We start from the raw sequence: 15,992 nt of genomic DNA on the forward strand, positions 1-15,992 counted from the left end.
TCAAAACTGTTATATACCTTTGGGGTCTTGTCCTCTACATTTGGATATATCTGTACTATTTCTTTTCCTTGCATTTGGCTGTCCTCTGTCTGGTCACGTTCTTTCTGGTCTCGTCTGTCTTCTGTTGGACTTATTTTCTGGGATGTTTCTACAATAATTGTTCCCAAATTTCGTAAGTTCTGTGTTTCAGAATCACTGATTTTGGAAAAAGGGGGAGACATAAAACCCAAGAAGAAGAGCTGTTAAATGTACCTCTTTTAAGTTCAAGACTAAATAATAGCACAAGTTTCATATATATACATATAGCTGTAAATTTAATTTGAACATTTACTAGTTCTCATTGTTAAGAGACAGTCTAAATATATTGAGAGAAAATTTGTATAAATAGATTTTACTAAATTATAAAATCTCATCAAGAATTTAGATTATGTAATATCACATGCTTGCCAGTATCACTTCTATAGTATTTCTCTAAGTGTAAAACTCAGGAAGCACATGTTTTGACATGTTCAAGGTTAGAACACTCACTACTTTCTGAGCCAGGGCAGAAAGTTTTAATAGTTTGTAACAGAAAGGAAAGTTTTCTCTTAGTGTAGGACAAAATTTGAATCTCTGAGTCATTCACCCACTGATCTTAGTTCCATCTCTTATGAGTAGTCATCGTTTAATAAAATACTTAAGGAAATCCTTGCCCTTGGGTAGCTTTCATCCTAGTGGGGTGGGGGTACAAGTAAGAAATAAGAGGACTAAGTTTTACACACAGTGTCTGTTAATAGTTTGAAATAGTACGTTAATAGTTTGTGTAAAAAAAAATAAAGGGAAGAAGATTAGAAGTGCTAGTGTTAATGTTGACTAGAAATCTAAGTCCAATCTCTTTTCTACATGGATGATCTATTTGGACATAGAGCAATGAAGAATTGATAATTTTGAACTATGGTGTTGGAGAAGACTCTTGAGAGTCCTTGGACTGCAAGGAGATCCAGCCAGTCCATTCTAAAGGAGATCAGTCCTGGGTGTTCTTTGGAAGGAATGATGCTAAAGCTGAAACTCCAGTACTTTGGCCACCTCATGTGAAGAGTTGACTCATTGGAAAAGACTCTGATGCTGGGAGGGATTGGGGGCAAGAGGAGAAGGGGATGACAGAGGATGAAATGGCTGGATGGCATCACCGACTCGATGGACATGAGTTTGGGTGAACTCCAGAAGTTGGTGATGGACAGGGAGGCCTGGCATGCTGCAATTCATGGGGTCGCAAAGAGTCGGACACGACTGAGCAACTGAACTGAACTGAACTGAACTGATATGACACCAGCAACAGTGGTTTCTCTAAGAAAAACATCTCTAGCTTGATCTAATATTCTTAACATAAATGTTTTTGAGATGCTTTCCCATCCTGATCCCTCTTGAAAGAACACCAGCGTATTCTGATGGACCATTATGTCCAGAATTTAATTTCATATTTCAGGTGTACTATGAGAAGTCCTGATAGATGCAGACTAAATTTGTGTAAGCTTTTCCAGCATGCATTATGAACTGAGGCATAAAGGATTTAACAAAACCTCCTAAAATATTTTTACATACATTAAGTCTCATATTTTTCCCATTGTATAGCTGAAAATTTGGCATTTTAAGCCAAGTATAGGACCCTATAATCTTTTGGATAACTATATCTTCCCAGTCTATTGTGATCTTTGGGGATTTTGATTCTATTTTGTAATGTATTTTCCAGCACTTTCACTGTCTCCTTTTCCACAGATTTGATAAACATGTTTTGCTGAAATTCTGCTTTTCTTCTTCAAAGTATTAACAACCCCTGCTGATTGTTACCTATCAAGATAAAGGTAATTCGTATATTGGGACCCACAAAATGCAAGTTGCCCCAGTGGCCCCAGTCAGTAATCAAAACCAAATTCATCATCAAAACATTAATGCAAAATACATCACTGTCAAGGAAATTTAACATACACCAATCACAATCCCCCAACCCAGCTTCAGCTAGTTTACCTTACCCACTAGCCTTAAAAGAAAATCCCTGATCTTCTAATCAGTCATGTTCTGTTTCTGCTTGGCCTCTTCTTACTGTTGCTGTATAGCCGCTAAGTTGTGTCCAACTCTTTTGCCATCTCATGGACTCTAGCCCACCAGGCTCCTCTATCCACGGGATTTCCCAGGAAAGAATACTGGAGTGGACTGCCATTTTCTTCTCCGGGGGATCTTCCTGACACAAGGATCAAACCCATGTCCCCCTTATTTGTAAGCAGATTCTTTACCACTGAACCACCAGAGAAGCCCTGGCCTCTTCTAAAGTGCTTTAAAACTCCCTCTTGCCTCAAATCTCTTAAAGAGTCCTCCACAGCTTGTTAGGCACTGGACTCCCCTAATCTGTGCTTGTTCCCCACACTTGTTACTAAATTGTATTTTTTTTGGTTGTTATTTGACATCATGCTTTTATAATGCTATACAACAATGGGAGATAAATATTAATAAGGTAATGATGATATCGGAGAAGGCAATGGCACCCCACTCCAGTACTCTTGCCCAGAAAATCCCATGGACAGAGGAGCCTGGTAGGCTGCAGTCTATGGGGTCGCTAAGAGTCGGACACGACTGAGCGACTTCACTTTCACTTTTCACTTTCATACACTGGAGAAGGAAATGGCAACCCACTCCAGTGTTCTTGCCTGGAGAATCCCAGGGTTGGGGGAGCCTGGTGGGCTGCCGTCTATGTGGTCGCACAGAGTCGGGCATGACTGAAGCGACAGCAGCAGCAGCAGCAGCAGCAATGATGATATAGGATCATACAAATATATAAAGGACCAAGCTCTATTTTCCTCACTATCCAAGTAAATTTTTTATATTTCAGACAATGAAAATCTAAAAGAAATATTTGGGTTGGCCCAGAAGTTTGTTCAGGTTTTCCGTAAGACAAACATTATGGAAAAATCTGGATGAAGTTTTTGGCCAATCCAATAGAATATTCTGAAATCCTGAAGCTTCATTTAGGATTTCTAATAGTTTGAGAATTCTTTGCATTTGAGTGATTCCTAAGATTGTTCTGTCAGGCAGGAAATGTAATATAATCCTCACAGTGTAAAACTGAGTTTCACTGCTAAATAATTTAAAATGACGACCCCTATGTTTTAATAGATACGGTGATAATCTCCTAAAATACACGACCTTCTGACATGCATTAAGAAGACAAAATTGAACTGAGTGTATTTCTTAACTTTCATGTATTTATTCACATATACATACACATGAGTAAATATGTACAACTATATTATGAAGTGTGGTAGTACCCACTTATGAGATATAATTAGTAGATGAAACCAGAATTTCCTGGAAGACATTGATAAACACTTAGTGGGTTTTAAGCCAAGTAGGATTTTATCTCTAATTGCTTTTGAAAACATAGAAGAAAACCTTAGAAGAGATAACAAAGAAGTAGGAATGCAGATTTGGTCTTACTACTTTTGTAAATTTGTTTCTGAGTTTTTCACCTGCATAAAGACCAGAGGCATGACCAATGTTCATTTAAAACACTGGTTCCCAAACTTGTCTGCATATTGGAATCAGCTGCAGAGACTCCAAAACTACTGAAGCTTGTATCTCGCTCCAGAAGTTATGATTTAATTGTTCTGGGATGTGGCCTGAGCTTTGGAATTTTTATAAGACCCCCAGGTGATTCTAATATGCAAACAAGTTTGAGAACTGCATTTTAAAATGTTTCACTTCTATGTCTAAAAAAACTATCCAGAAACATCTCAAATCTAAAACAGACCACGACTGTAGATTTAAAAAAAAAACTTAGGAAAATAAAAGGAAATATATGCTGCTATAAAACAAGACAGAATTACAGAAAATTGTTCCAGGTGTCTGTTAGCAATTCTGGCAACACTAAATGTCCCTATTATTTAGGTATAAAAAGGTGTTCTATCATCCATTTACCTTTGTGGTTTTACTGACATGCTTCAAGTGTGTCTGTGAATGGATAGCCAGGGGTAAAGGAAAGAAATATTACAGATTTTTAGTATTTCCTTGCTGCTATTCACTAGGGGTTATATAACTTACAACTAGCAATCTGTAGAGCTTTAACTTTAAAGAAAGAATTTTAGCCACCATTCAATTAAAGTTAGTACAATGACTTTGCATAATACATACATGAAATAATTAGTGAAGATGGTTCTTAATTTAAAGGATGTTAAACAGCTTGTAGACATCTGGTAACAAGCTGAAATGGGTCATTCAAAATTTATCTAACTAAATTAAGGGGAAAAAATGTTTCTCCTCCCAGGTTGCCATGTCACAAGATAACTAAACCGACTTAGTAGGCTTGCCTGGGAATCCTTAGCTGTCAGTGGTGAATATGCAAAGGGCCAGCAAATTAAATCAACCTGCCAAACTGTCAATTTCAAGCCTCATGACTGCATGAAAATAGCATCACTGGAAGAAATCAAGCATTGCCTTCTTTTGGGTTTCCTGGCACCTATTCAAATACTCATGCAGTTGTGGCTAATTTTGCATGCAAATTTCAGTCAATAAGCTCAGAACAAGACCTCCCAAGATATTTCAAAGGATCTGACAGTATTTTTTCTGAATACCAAATCGACAGTAGTTGAAATTCAATCTCCATTTGCTGGTGCTTCACATATGCACAGTGTCCCCACCACAGACCTAAGTTAATGAGAGCTTTACCTGCTTTCACTCACGTCCTCCCAGTCGTCCTTGCTGAGGTTCTCAAACACATTGCTCATGACCTTGATGGAGTGATTGAGAACAGTGTGGTAACGACCCACAGAGCACTTTTTCTTGGCTGTTTTAAATTTAACCTTGGTAGTGGTTGTCTTACACTCAGATTGCCCAGATCCAGATCGCGCTTCCGTGGTGGCCATCTCAGATTTAGCTTTGTCCGCTGAATGCTGTAATTTCTCCACTGAATTCATCAGCTCTTCATTTTCATTTCTCAACTCATTAGCTTCTGCCACTTGTCTCCTTAGGGAAATGACTTCTATCTCCAGCTCACTGATTTTTGCCTCAAGTTTAGCTTTGTCTTTTTCCACACCTTTACTTCCCTTTTTTAACTGTTCCAGCTCTTTTTCTCTGGTCTTTGCATCTTCTTGCTGCTCTTTAACAAGAGATTTCAGGAAATCATTTTCTTTTATTAAATTTTTATTCCCTTCTTTTAATTTTCTTGACCTTTTCTCAAAAGATTTTAGCCGATTTTCCAATTCAATGACCTAAACAAAAAAGTTTTATTTATTTTTTTAAAAGCCCAAACCAGAATCTACTGTATTTTTATTATTTCTAACTTATAAAAATATAATTTAGCATACGGACAAAATAAAAATGTACTTAATTTCTAACTAATTCTAAGGTGGTATAGATAAATAAATTCTAAAATGCAATAATACATCTTTTAAATAAAGGACAGATGGTAAAAGAAGTTAAAAAATTTTACACAATGTGATATACTAACTATACTAATAAGCTCTGCAGAGTTCTGTGAGACCATAAATGCTTTGGCTTTATAATCTACTGTTGGGAAAGAAAACATTTCTTTCTACTATTCTAGGTTCTTTGGTCTAAGAATGAAATTGATATGACAGATTAAAAACAGAAAAACAAAAATTTAATAACATGTATAACTCCTGTATACTTGGGAGATATCCAGGAAAACTGAGTAACTCCCCAAAATGGCTTATGCCATCACCTTATATACCATTTTCATCTAAAGACAAAACAAGAGTAGACGTATATGAGTTTGCACCAGACTACTGTAGATCTCTGGGTAACACATTCTGTTGTTCCCTCTCAATGCAAATACTTTACTGGAGAGCTGGATAATGTGACAAAAAATACCATGTTCAGGAATACATGAACATTTTTACTTTTTCCAAATCACTCTATCACCAAATCATATTCTCCATTTAGTAAAAAATTCTACAAGCAAATCAGGAATATCACCCTTTTATAATCTCTTCAGTTTCTCTCAGTGATTTTTTAATCACTGCCCCAAATAGTATAGTTTTCATAAATATACTTTAAAATATTTTAGCATGTTAGATTCCAAAGTGCAGTGAATTTAAAGGGACTGTATTTTTTTAAATTATTTTATGAAAATAAACTATTATAACATTAAAAATGATTTTGACAGTGATGATATAAAAATATTAGTAAGAAGGAGTTCAGTCTGGAGGAAATTGAATTTTGAGCCTGGTCTAGATCTCACTTCTAGCTCTGACTGCTTTACCCCGTGAGATATTAATCTATTTTACCTTTACTTTCCTCATCTGTAAAATGGGAATAGTAACAGCTATCTTCTAAGTTATAAGTATTAAATATGATCATATATGACAATTCTTAGCAAACAGTTCTAAACATTTTATCACCATCATTTCATTATTATTAATCATAACAGCTATTTAATAAAATTACTTGAGCTAAAAATGCAGTTACCTACACTAAATACTGCTGAATTAGCTTTTAATCAACTTACACTTTTGATTAAAATATAATATGTTATGAAGAAATGTAGCAAACATCTTAAATTTGAAAGTTCAATCCTGGAAACTGGCATTATTTTTTTATTTTATTTTAAGATTGGGTACAACTCATGAAAATTTCATATGCAACAATGGAGAAATACCTTTTTTAGGTCTGGTATGTTTAAAATGTTTAAAGTTTGTTAACTGCCTACTGTGAATCTATTTTTAATCATAAAACTAGTCAAGATTATTTGTATTTAAGTTTAAAATGGGGAACAACATAGATACTACTTCTAAAGAATTTGATGAAGGAAAGTTCATAGCACATATGAAAGTGTTATTCAAGGTCACTCTCTAAAAATTATTGTCAAATTGACTTTGCTGCTGCTGCTGCTAAGTTATTTCAGTCGTGTCTGACTCTGTGCGACCTCAAAGACAGCAGCCCACCAGGCTCCTCTGACCCCGGGATTCTCTAGGCAAGAATACTGGAGTGGGTTGCCATTTCCTTCTCCAATGCATGCAGGTGTGCTAAGTCACTTCAGTCCTGCCCGACTCTGTAAGACCCTATGGAGAGCAGCCCACCAGGCTCCTCTGTCCACAGGATTCTCTAGGTAAGAATACTGGAGTGGGTTGCCATTTCCTTCTCCCAAATTGACTTTACTTCTCCAAAAACAGAAAGGAAAGTTTCAAACTATATTTGAAAATGAAAGTCTAGGGAACTGTTAAAGGCATTTGGTTTGTGTGCTAATAGATCATCTCAAGTCCAGTACTGAGAATTTAATTTACCAAAAAGATGGCTTCTTTCAAAACTGAAATAAAACACCTGACTTTTTGAAGTTTGTGTATTACTTTGCTAGTGCTGTCATAACAATGTACACAGATTGGGTGACTTAGACCCTGATAACCTCATTTTAACTTAACTCTTTAAAGACCTTCATCTTCAAATACAGTCATATTCTGAGATACAGGAGATTAGGACTTTGACATAAGAATTTGGTTGGGGGAGGAGACACAATTGGGCTTCCTGGTGGCTCAGATGGTAAAGAATCTGCCTGCAATGCAGGAGACCTGGGCTCGATCCCTGGGTTGGAAAGATCCCTGGAGAAGGGAGACACAATTTACCCCATAAGGGTTGAAATGTTAATAATTTTTTTTAAAAAACAAATCTACTCATACGTTTCATTTCTACTATATACAAATATTGTTTTCATGTTTTCAAAATCTTTTAAAGCCATTCTGAATTTCATATATATCCTTGTAAAATAAGGAAACTTAACTAAAAGGGGTTAAATTATGACTCATATAATTGCATTATTTTTTTTAAGTGACAAATTTGACACACAGTCCTATGAAAATAATTCCTTTGGGTTTTTCAGGAGTTAAAATGAATTTCTGGATCTGCTATAGTAGTAGGCAATTATGGGGAGCAGAATTCTGACACTCTAAAATGTCTCTTTGGCACATGTCTTCTCTTGAGCTGGTTGTTTTTAAGAAACTGCAGACATAGGAGAACACCTAAAAACTGAGTAGTAACTGACTCCAGAGCCCCAACATCTTTTCTTGTCTTAGTTGAAGAAGGTATTTAAAGTGATAGCTTAGGCCATTTCACAGTGTCAGTTTCCATGCGTTATCTCATATGTATACAGGAAGTATACATGTTATTAAACTTCAGTTTTTCCCTGTTAACCTGTCTTTTTATTACAAGGGATGTCATATCCAAGAACACAGAAAAATAGAGGAAAATTATTTTTTCTCCTCCACATTATTTATGGCAGTTGGAAAGAAATAATAAATTTCTTTAGGGTTTATACCCCAAGGTAGTAAGTAGCAGTATAGTATAATATATCCATGGAAATAAAAATTATACAAGACCTGGAAAAAATGAACAAATTGTTCTGAAACAAAAAAGGTAAGCTGCTATAAACTGTAATACATTCTGGAAGTACATACTTTATTTCAATTACTTATTTTACCTTAAGATAAATGAACATGAGCATTTCTTGTTCTCTAGGTTATAATGTCAAACTGATATGTGTCATTCAGTAATAATGAGATGACAGCCTCTGTTACCTGACCATATGGCGAGTGTTAGAAGTATAAGGAATCTCATCATCTGCTGTATATTAACAGATTTCCTACAAAGAAATCCACAGATGTAGAAAATTTAAGTAACTACACTAATATTTTGTCTATATATATGGACACTTCCAGCTTTTTCTAAGTATCCAAGTGGTAACTGGCTACAAGAATAATCTATTTAAAGAACATTTCCTTTATAACAATAACGAAAAGTGTTAAAATAAAACCAAGCCCATTTAACTGAAATTGATGACTAATATTTAAGTACAAAATTGCAAAGATAAATGTTAAGATTTTTAAACAACATTTTATTAATGAAGATAACCATGTTGTAAAGTGACTATAGGATTTATATGGAGGGGTTCTGTTAAAACACGGAGAGTTATACCAAATCATATGGGCATAAATGTTTATCTAAAATGAGATGAGAATGTATAATTTTCAACTTTAACTTTAAAATTATAAACATATTACCATTTTACTACATAAAACTAAAACTATGCTTTTTTTTAGTTTAAATATTGTAGTTTAAATAAATGTGTTGAAATGTAAAAATTTTTATACTTTCTATTGTTAAATTCATTCTTTTTATCTCTTAAAAATATTTTAAATCTATGTCAAAAGAAGCATAAGTGTTTCCACAATTCTTATTTCACTAACATTGATTTTTTTAACCCCATTTTGGTAAGCCAATGATTTTGAATTTAAATTAAGGAGTCACACAAGGTTTAAGTTCAAGAGCCCTCATTTTAAAACATAATCCTTTATATTAAAATTCAGATTTAACTTGCTCAGTTCAATATCTTAAAGATTAGAATACCTTCTGTAATGTCTGCTCCGACATTTCTTTCCAATTCTTCTCTGGAGTACTCTTCTTGACCCCATCGTCTTCATCGTGTCTAAAGAGTTGTTCTGGCAGAGAATAAATAATATAGTATATCTATATAGTATTACATATATATATATATATATATATATATATATATATATATATATATATAAAATATATTATGGTACCCCATATACTGCCGAAACACTGTCCTGTCATTTTAAGGAAAAGGGGTCTATAGTTTCTCCACTATGAATAATGTAGTCTATTTCATTGTCAAATATTGGCCATAAGCTGAATGGTGACCCTTTTCAAGATTTTCAGTCACATAATTATGTATCTTTGTAGTGTCACTTTTTTTTTTTTGGCAGTGTAAGATTTTCAAAGGTACAACAGATCTGCAGGTTAACAATGCTGTACTTTTATTCCCATTTTCATTCTTTTGTAGACTATTCCCTCTTTGCCTTAAAAGCAGAATTCACTGCCTTTTTATCTACACAGTCACTACTAGTTTTGTTCTCTGGATCTTGTTCCCTGCCAGGAGGATCAGAGTGATTGCAGAACAAAGCAAACAGTAACAGAATTAGGGTAGACTGAAACTGTAACCCCCCCTACCACCACCTTTTTTTTTTTTTTTTAAGTAAAAGATCTTGCACTGGCAGCGTAAAGCACAAAAATCACATTTCCAGAATAACTGACTTTACCCAGTTAAGGGTAAAGTTCAAATCATTCCTACACTGCCCAAGCATCCCTTCAAACAAGCAAAACTATATAAGAAACATAACATTATTAAAGGAAAAAAATCATAAAACTTCAGTTAATATTATTAGAATTGAAATACATTAAAACCTATAAATATTTTTCTTAGATAAATTAGTGACAAATTTAATATTTTCTTACTGAATTATTTTTGAATTATATTCCTCAAAAAATCAAGAAGGGGGCAAAAATAACAAGACATAAAGCTAAAAGGCTGTATATCTGTATTAGTCTGAGATGCTTTTGCTTTAAAGTATGCTTGGCTGCTGTAGGTCAGTGTAAAACTTTGATTTATCAACAAAGGAAAAGGAAAACAATATTATTCTCTGTAGAGTAGAAATCCTCTTGGTATAAACAGTGACTAACAAGTTTGTTAGAGTGAATTAGGCATTTCTTTTGTCTTTGAAACATGACATATCCAATTAAAACTTCTGTACTCACGAAATAAATAGAACATTATCCTAAGGATAATAAAAGTCAGAATAGGTAGAATTTGCCACCTGGGGAATATGTACCTTTACCTTGATAATCATCGACTGGTTCCCAAGTTTCTCTTTCTAGTCCCCTAACACCATGGTGCTGAATTCATTTACAACATTCTTTCAGCAATATAGAAATAATATGCAAATACAATTCATCTGTTCTAGTGATTTAAATATCTGCTATAGTTCTTAGTAAAATATTTACACTTAAAAATAAGAAAACAGTTCTATACTCAAAGACCATACACTACTAAAAGTAGCTAAATAATTCCAACAAAATAAATGTTAAAGACATTTAAAAGTGAATTTGATTGCTGTTTTTGTGCTCCTAAGTGTGCTTCAAGATTCACAGGTGAACTAGAAGAGCATGTTCACTTGTGGTTTTCCGTTGAAAATTCTGTTTCTCACCTTCACAGGTCTTAGAGAGAATATACAAGCAGCCTGAGCCAGGCCAAGGAGAGGAACAAAGACCCAACTCTCTGCCCCTTGATTCCCTTCCCTTCCAAGGATCTCAGGATTTGGGAAGTGAACAAAGAGGATCTAGTTAGAAATATACAGGCCTATTTCTGTCCTTTGGTAGATGTATGAGAATATGCTTCACCTTCAATCTTTGCCAGCATCAGGGTCTTTTCCAATGAGTCATTTTTTTGCATCAGGTAGCCAAAGTTTTGGAGCTTCAACTTCAGCATCAGTCCTTCCAATGAATATTCAGGACTGATTTCCTTTAGGATGGTCTGGTTGGATCTCCTTGCAGTGCAAGGGACTCTCAAGAGTCTTCTCCAACAACACAGGTCAAAAGCATTAATTATTTGGTACTCAGGTTTCTTTATGGTCCAAGGCTCACATCCAAACATGACTACTGGAAAAACAAGAGCTTTGACTAGACAGACCTTTGTTGGCAAATTAAGTCTCTGCTTCTTAATATGCTGTCTAGGTTGGTCATAGCTTTTCTTCCAAGGAGTAAGCAGTTTTTTTTTAGTTTCATGGTTGCAGTCACCATCTGCAGTGATTTTGGAGGCCCCCAAAATAAAGTCTGTCACTGCTTCCCTTGTTTCTCCATCTATTTGCCATGAAATGATGGGACTGGATGCCATGATCTTAGTTTTCTGAATGCTGAGTTTTAAGCCAGCTTTTTCACTCCCCTCTTCCACTTTCATCAAGAGGCTCTTTAGTTCCTCTTTGCTTTCTACCATAAGGGTGGTGTCATCTGCATATCTGAGGTTATTGATATTTCTCTCAGCAATCTCGATTCCAGCTTGTGCTCCATCTAGCCCGGCATTTCGCATGATGTACTTTGCATATAAATTAAATAAGCAGGGTGACAGTACACAGCCTTGACGTACTCCTTTCCCAATTTGGAACCAGTCCATTGTTCCATATCTGGTTCTAACTGTTGCTTCTTAACCCGCATATAGATTTCTCAGGAGGCAGGTTAGGTGGCCTGGTATTCCCACCTTAAATACCTTAATAGTATTAAGGTATTCCTTAATTCCCACCTTTAATACCTTAAAGGTATTAAAATTCCTTTAAGAATTTTCCACAGTTTGTTGTGATCCACACAGTCAAAGGCTTTACTGCAGTCAATGCAACAGAAGTAGCCATTTTTCTGGAATTCTCTTGCTTTTTATATGACCCAACAGATGTTGGCAACTTGATCTCTGGTTCTTCTGCCTTTTCTAAATCCAGCTTGAACATCTGGAAGTTCTTGGTTCACATACTGTTGAAGTCTAGCTTGGAGAATTTGAGCATTATGTTGTTAACTTGTCAGATGAGTGCAATTGTGTGGTAGTTTGAGGAAAGCTTTCTTATCTCTCCTTGCTATTCTTTGGAACTTTGGCATTCAGATAGATGTATTTTCCCTTTTCTCCTTTGCCTTTCGCTTCTCTTCTTTTCTCAGCTATTTGTAAGGCCTCCTCAGACAATCATTTTGTCTTTTTGAATTTCTTTTTCTTGGGGATGGTTTTGATCACTGCCTCCTGTTCAATGTCACAAACCTCCATCCATAGTTCATCCATAGGCTCTCTGTCTATCAGATCTAATCCCTTGAATCTAACTGTCACTTGCACCATATAATTGAAAGGGATTTTGGTCTAGTGGTTTTCACGACTTTCTTCATTTTAAGTCTGAATTTTGCAATAAGGAGTTCAAGCTGACCCACAGTCAGCTCCTAGTCTTGTTTTTACTGAATGTATAGAACCTCTCCATCTTCAGCTGCAAAGAAAAAAATCAATCTGATTTCAGTATTGACCATCTGGTGATGTCCATGTATAGAGTGATCCCTCGTGTTGTTGGAAGAGGGTGTTTACCATGACCAGTGTGTTCTCTTGGCAAAACTCTGTTAGCCTTTGCCCTGCTTCATTTTTGTACTCCAAGGTCAAACTTGCCTGTTACTCCAGGTATGTTTCACTTTACTGGAAATTTATTTTTTAAATTGTGGTTTTAAATGCTTTACTGTTATTTTCACTCTTATGTTTTTTTACTCTTAAATTTCTTTTGTCCCCTTAATTCTCCTGGATAATATTAAAAATTAATGTAAATTCTCAAACATTTTCTCCTCCTTTTAGATATTTTAATAAATTATTAAAAATCTGTTATTATTATGGAGGGTTGCAGAATATAGTAGCCTAAAACATGCCACTTTGGCATATTGACTATTTTGGCCAGTAGGCACTTAAAAAATATCGAGGGACAGATTTTCCTACAATACTCCTTATCTGCTGGAAGACCCTCCAAAAGGAACTCACTCCCGTAAAGTTTTACCAGAGAAGATTAACTCTTATCACAGGAGGAGGAAACTAGAAGCCCACACTAGATCCAGACAAACTTTGTTACAAACTATGATAGCTCTCAGGTAGTCTCTTGAGGGCCCATTCATTTTTCTTAAAATTCTTTACTCTCACTTAAGAGGCCTACATCCCTCCTGCTCCTCCTCTCTTCCTATTAGAAGAGTATGTAATTCTGAATTCTAAAGCCTCCTATTTGACTACTCACTTTTCCCTGGGTATCTTCCATGTGTACGTAAGACATATACATTAATAAATTGGTTTTTCTTAATCTGTCTTTTACTATAGGGGTTTCAGCTAAGAACTCAGAAAGGTAGAAGGAAAATTCTTATTCCTTCCCTCCAATTATTTTTTCATTCATCTTAATTTTTGTTTCCTACACTGACTTTTTTAAAGGTCTGTTTGTGATTATATCAATTTGGGAAACAAAGAAAGGGGAATAGGTATCTTGAGTATTGGCAATTTCCTAAAAATCCTGAAACCAAGTAGACCCTGTAGGGGCTCCTGGGTATGGAAGTCTTTCTGTGTCCCCTATTCTGTGTAGGGAACAGATCCATCCTCCATGACCTTCCTTGACTCCCAAAGTGCAGATTCAAACATCTGCTAATTAGGAAAGGGAGGGAATGCAGAGACAAGGTAGGAACAGCCAAGAAACAAGTGTGCAGCCTGGTACTGGTTCTGCCTCAAGGGATATACGTAACAGTATCCTGGGGTGCAGGCCTTGTACTCACCTTAATATTATCAGCAACCCCACTCTTGAACTATTACAATAAAATGCCTCACCAAGTTCTCCCAGGTTGAGATACACAGTTTTCAAGGGCAGGATCCCATTGTGCCCCCCTATGCCTGGCAAAGCAATAAGGCTTCTCTTTCAACTTCACTCAATACTCAGTCTCTGAAATTCGATTCAGCGTCAGTGCACAGAGGCTGAGTTTTCTGGCACCAATATTATTACATTTTCTTCATTTTAAGGAAAAAATAAGAGTCATAGTGAGCAGTGGAGAAAGAAATGGCAACTCACTCCAGTATTCTTGCCTGGAAAAATCAACAGACAGAAAAGCCTAGTGGGCTATTTTCCATGGGGTCACAAAAAGCTGGACATGACTGAGCAACTGAGCATACACACAGCACATAGTGAGTATATTACTTTAGAGGGTACTTGTCATACAATAAAATAAGAAATATATCTTTGGTCTTTTCTCTCTACACAGAGCTTCTAAAAGTCCTTAGAATTTCACAAGTGATAGAGAGATAGAGGTAAGAGAATTATCTTCTGTTATTCATAACAGACCCCTTTTCACAAGTTTCGCTTAAATCTATTTTCCTTTATATTTCACTTCTACTTAACACAAGCTGGGATTTTGTTGGAGACACCAACAAAAGTTGCAGGGTACAAATTAATACACAGATTTGCAATTGTATACACTAACAACAAAAGATAAGAAAGAGAAATTAATCAAACAATCCCATTTACCATCACATTAAAAGAATAAAATACCTAGGAATAAACCTACCTAAAGAGATAAAAGAATTGTACTTTGAAAACTATAAGACATTAATAAGATAAATAATAAATGATACAAAGAAATGAAAAGATACACCATATTCATGGAGTGGAAGAATCAATATTGTCAAAATGCCCATACTACTCAAGGCAATCTACAGATTCAGTGCAATCCCTATCAAATTATCAACAGCTTTTTTCACAGAACAGTAATTTAAAAATATTCTAATTTGTGTGGAAAATAAAAGACTCCAAACAGCAAAAGCAATCCTGGTGGAATCAGGCTCGTTAACTTCAGACTATACTACAAAGCTACAGTCATCCAAACAGTATGGTACTGGCACAAAAACTGAAATACTGATAATGGAACAGGATAGGAAGCCTGGAAATAAACCCACACATCTATGGTCAATTAATCTACGACAAAGGAAGTAAGAATATATAATAGAGAAAAACACTCTCTTCAAAAACTGATGCTGGGAAAACTGGACAGCCACATGCAATATAATTAACTTGGAACATTCTCTAAATCCATACAGAAAAATAAACTCAAGATGGATTAAAGACCTGAATGTAAAACTGCATAATATAAAACTCTTGGTGGGAAACACAGGCAGAACACACTGTGACATAAATTGCAGTAATATTTTTTTTTTTTTGGATTGACCTCCTAGAGTAATGAAAATAAAAAGAGAAATAAACAAATGGCTTATAATCAAACTTAAAAGCTTTTTCATAGCAAAAAAATATATATAAAGCAAAATGAAAAGACAACTCACAGAATGGGAAAAAACATTTGCAAATGAAGTGACCCACAAGGCATTAATCTCCAAAATGTAAAATGCATCATGCACTTCAATATCAAGAAAACAAACAACACAATCAAAAAGCGGGCAGAAGATCTAAGCAGATAATTCTCTAAATAAAGCATACACATTTCCAAAAGGAACATAAAAATACGCTCAACATACTAACTATTCAGTTCAGTTCTGTCGCTCATTGTGTCCGACTCTTTGTGACCCCATGAATCAATCACAGCACGCCAGGCCTCCCTGTTCATCACCAACTCCT

The 15,992-nt window shown here is 35.4% G+C and overlaps 1 protein-coding gene across 4 annotated transcripts in view; it reads right to left on the bottom strand.

Moving 5' to 3' along the window:
* The window catches only part of CNTLN (centlein), a 352,880-nt gene that overhangs the window by 92,453 nt on the left and 244,435 nt on the right, over positions 1 to 15,992 (bottom strand). For all 4 annotated transcript variants that reach the window (XM_027549176.1, XM_027549174.1, XM_027549178.1 and 1 more), the window contains 3 exons: positions 9,385 to 9,476; positions 4,696 to 5,237; positions 18 to 195 (listed from right to left, as the gene is read on the bottom strand). In XM_027549176.1, the coding sequence (XP_027404977.1) occupies positions 18 to 195; positions 4,696 to 5,237; positions 9,385 to 9,476 (812 nt within the window). The remainder of the gene's footprint in view (positions 1 to 17; positions 196 to 4,695; positions 5,238 to 9,384; positions 9,477 to 15,992) is intronic.

This window comes from Bos indicus x Bos taurus, chromosome 8 (genome assembly GCF_003369695.1).
Source record: "Bos indicus x Bos taurus breed Angus x Brahman F1 hybrid chromosome 8, Bos_hybrid_MaternalHap_v2.0, whole genome shotgun sequence".
Lineage (NCBI taxonomy): Eukaryota > Metazoa > Chordata > Mammalia > Artiodactyla > Bovidae > Bos > Bos indicus x Bos taurus.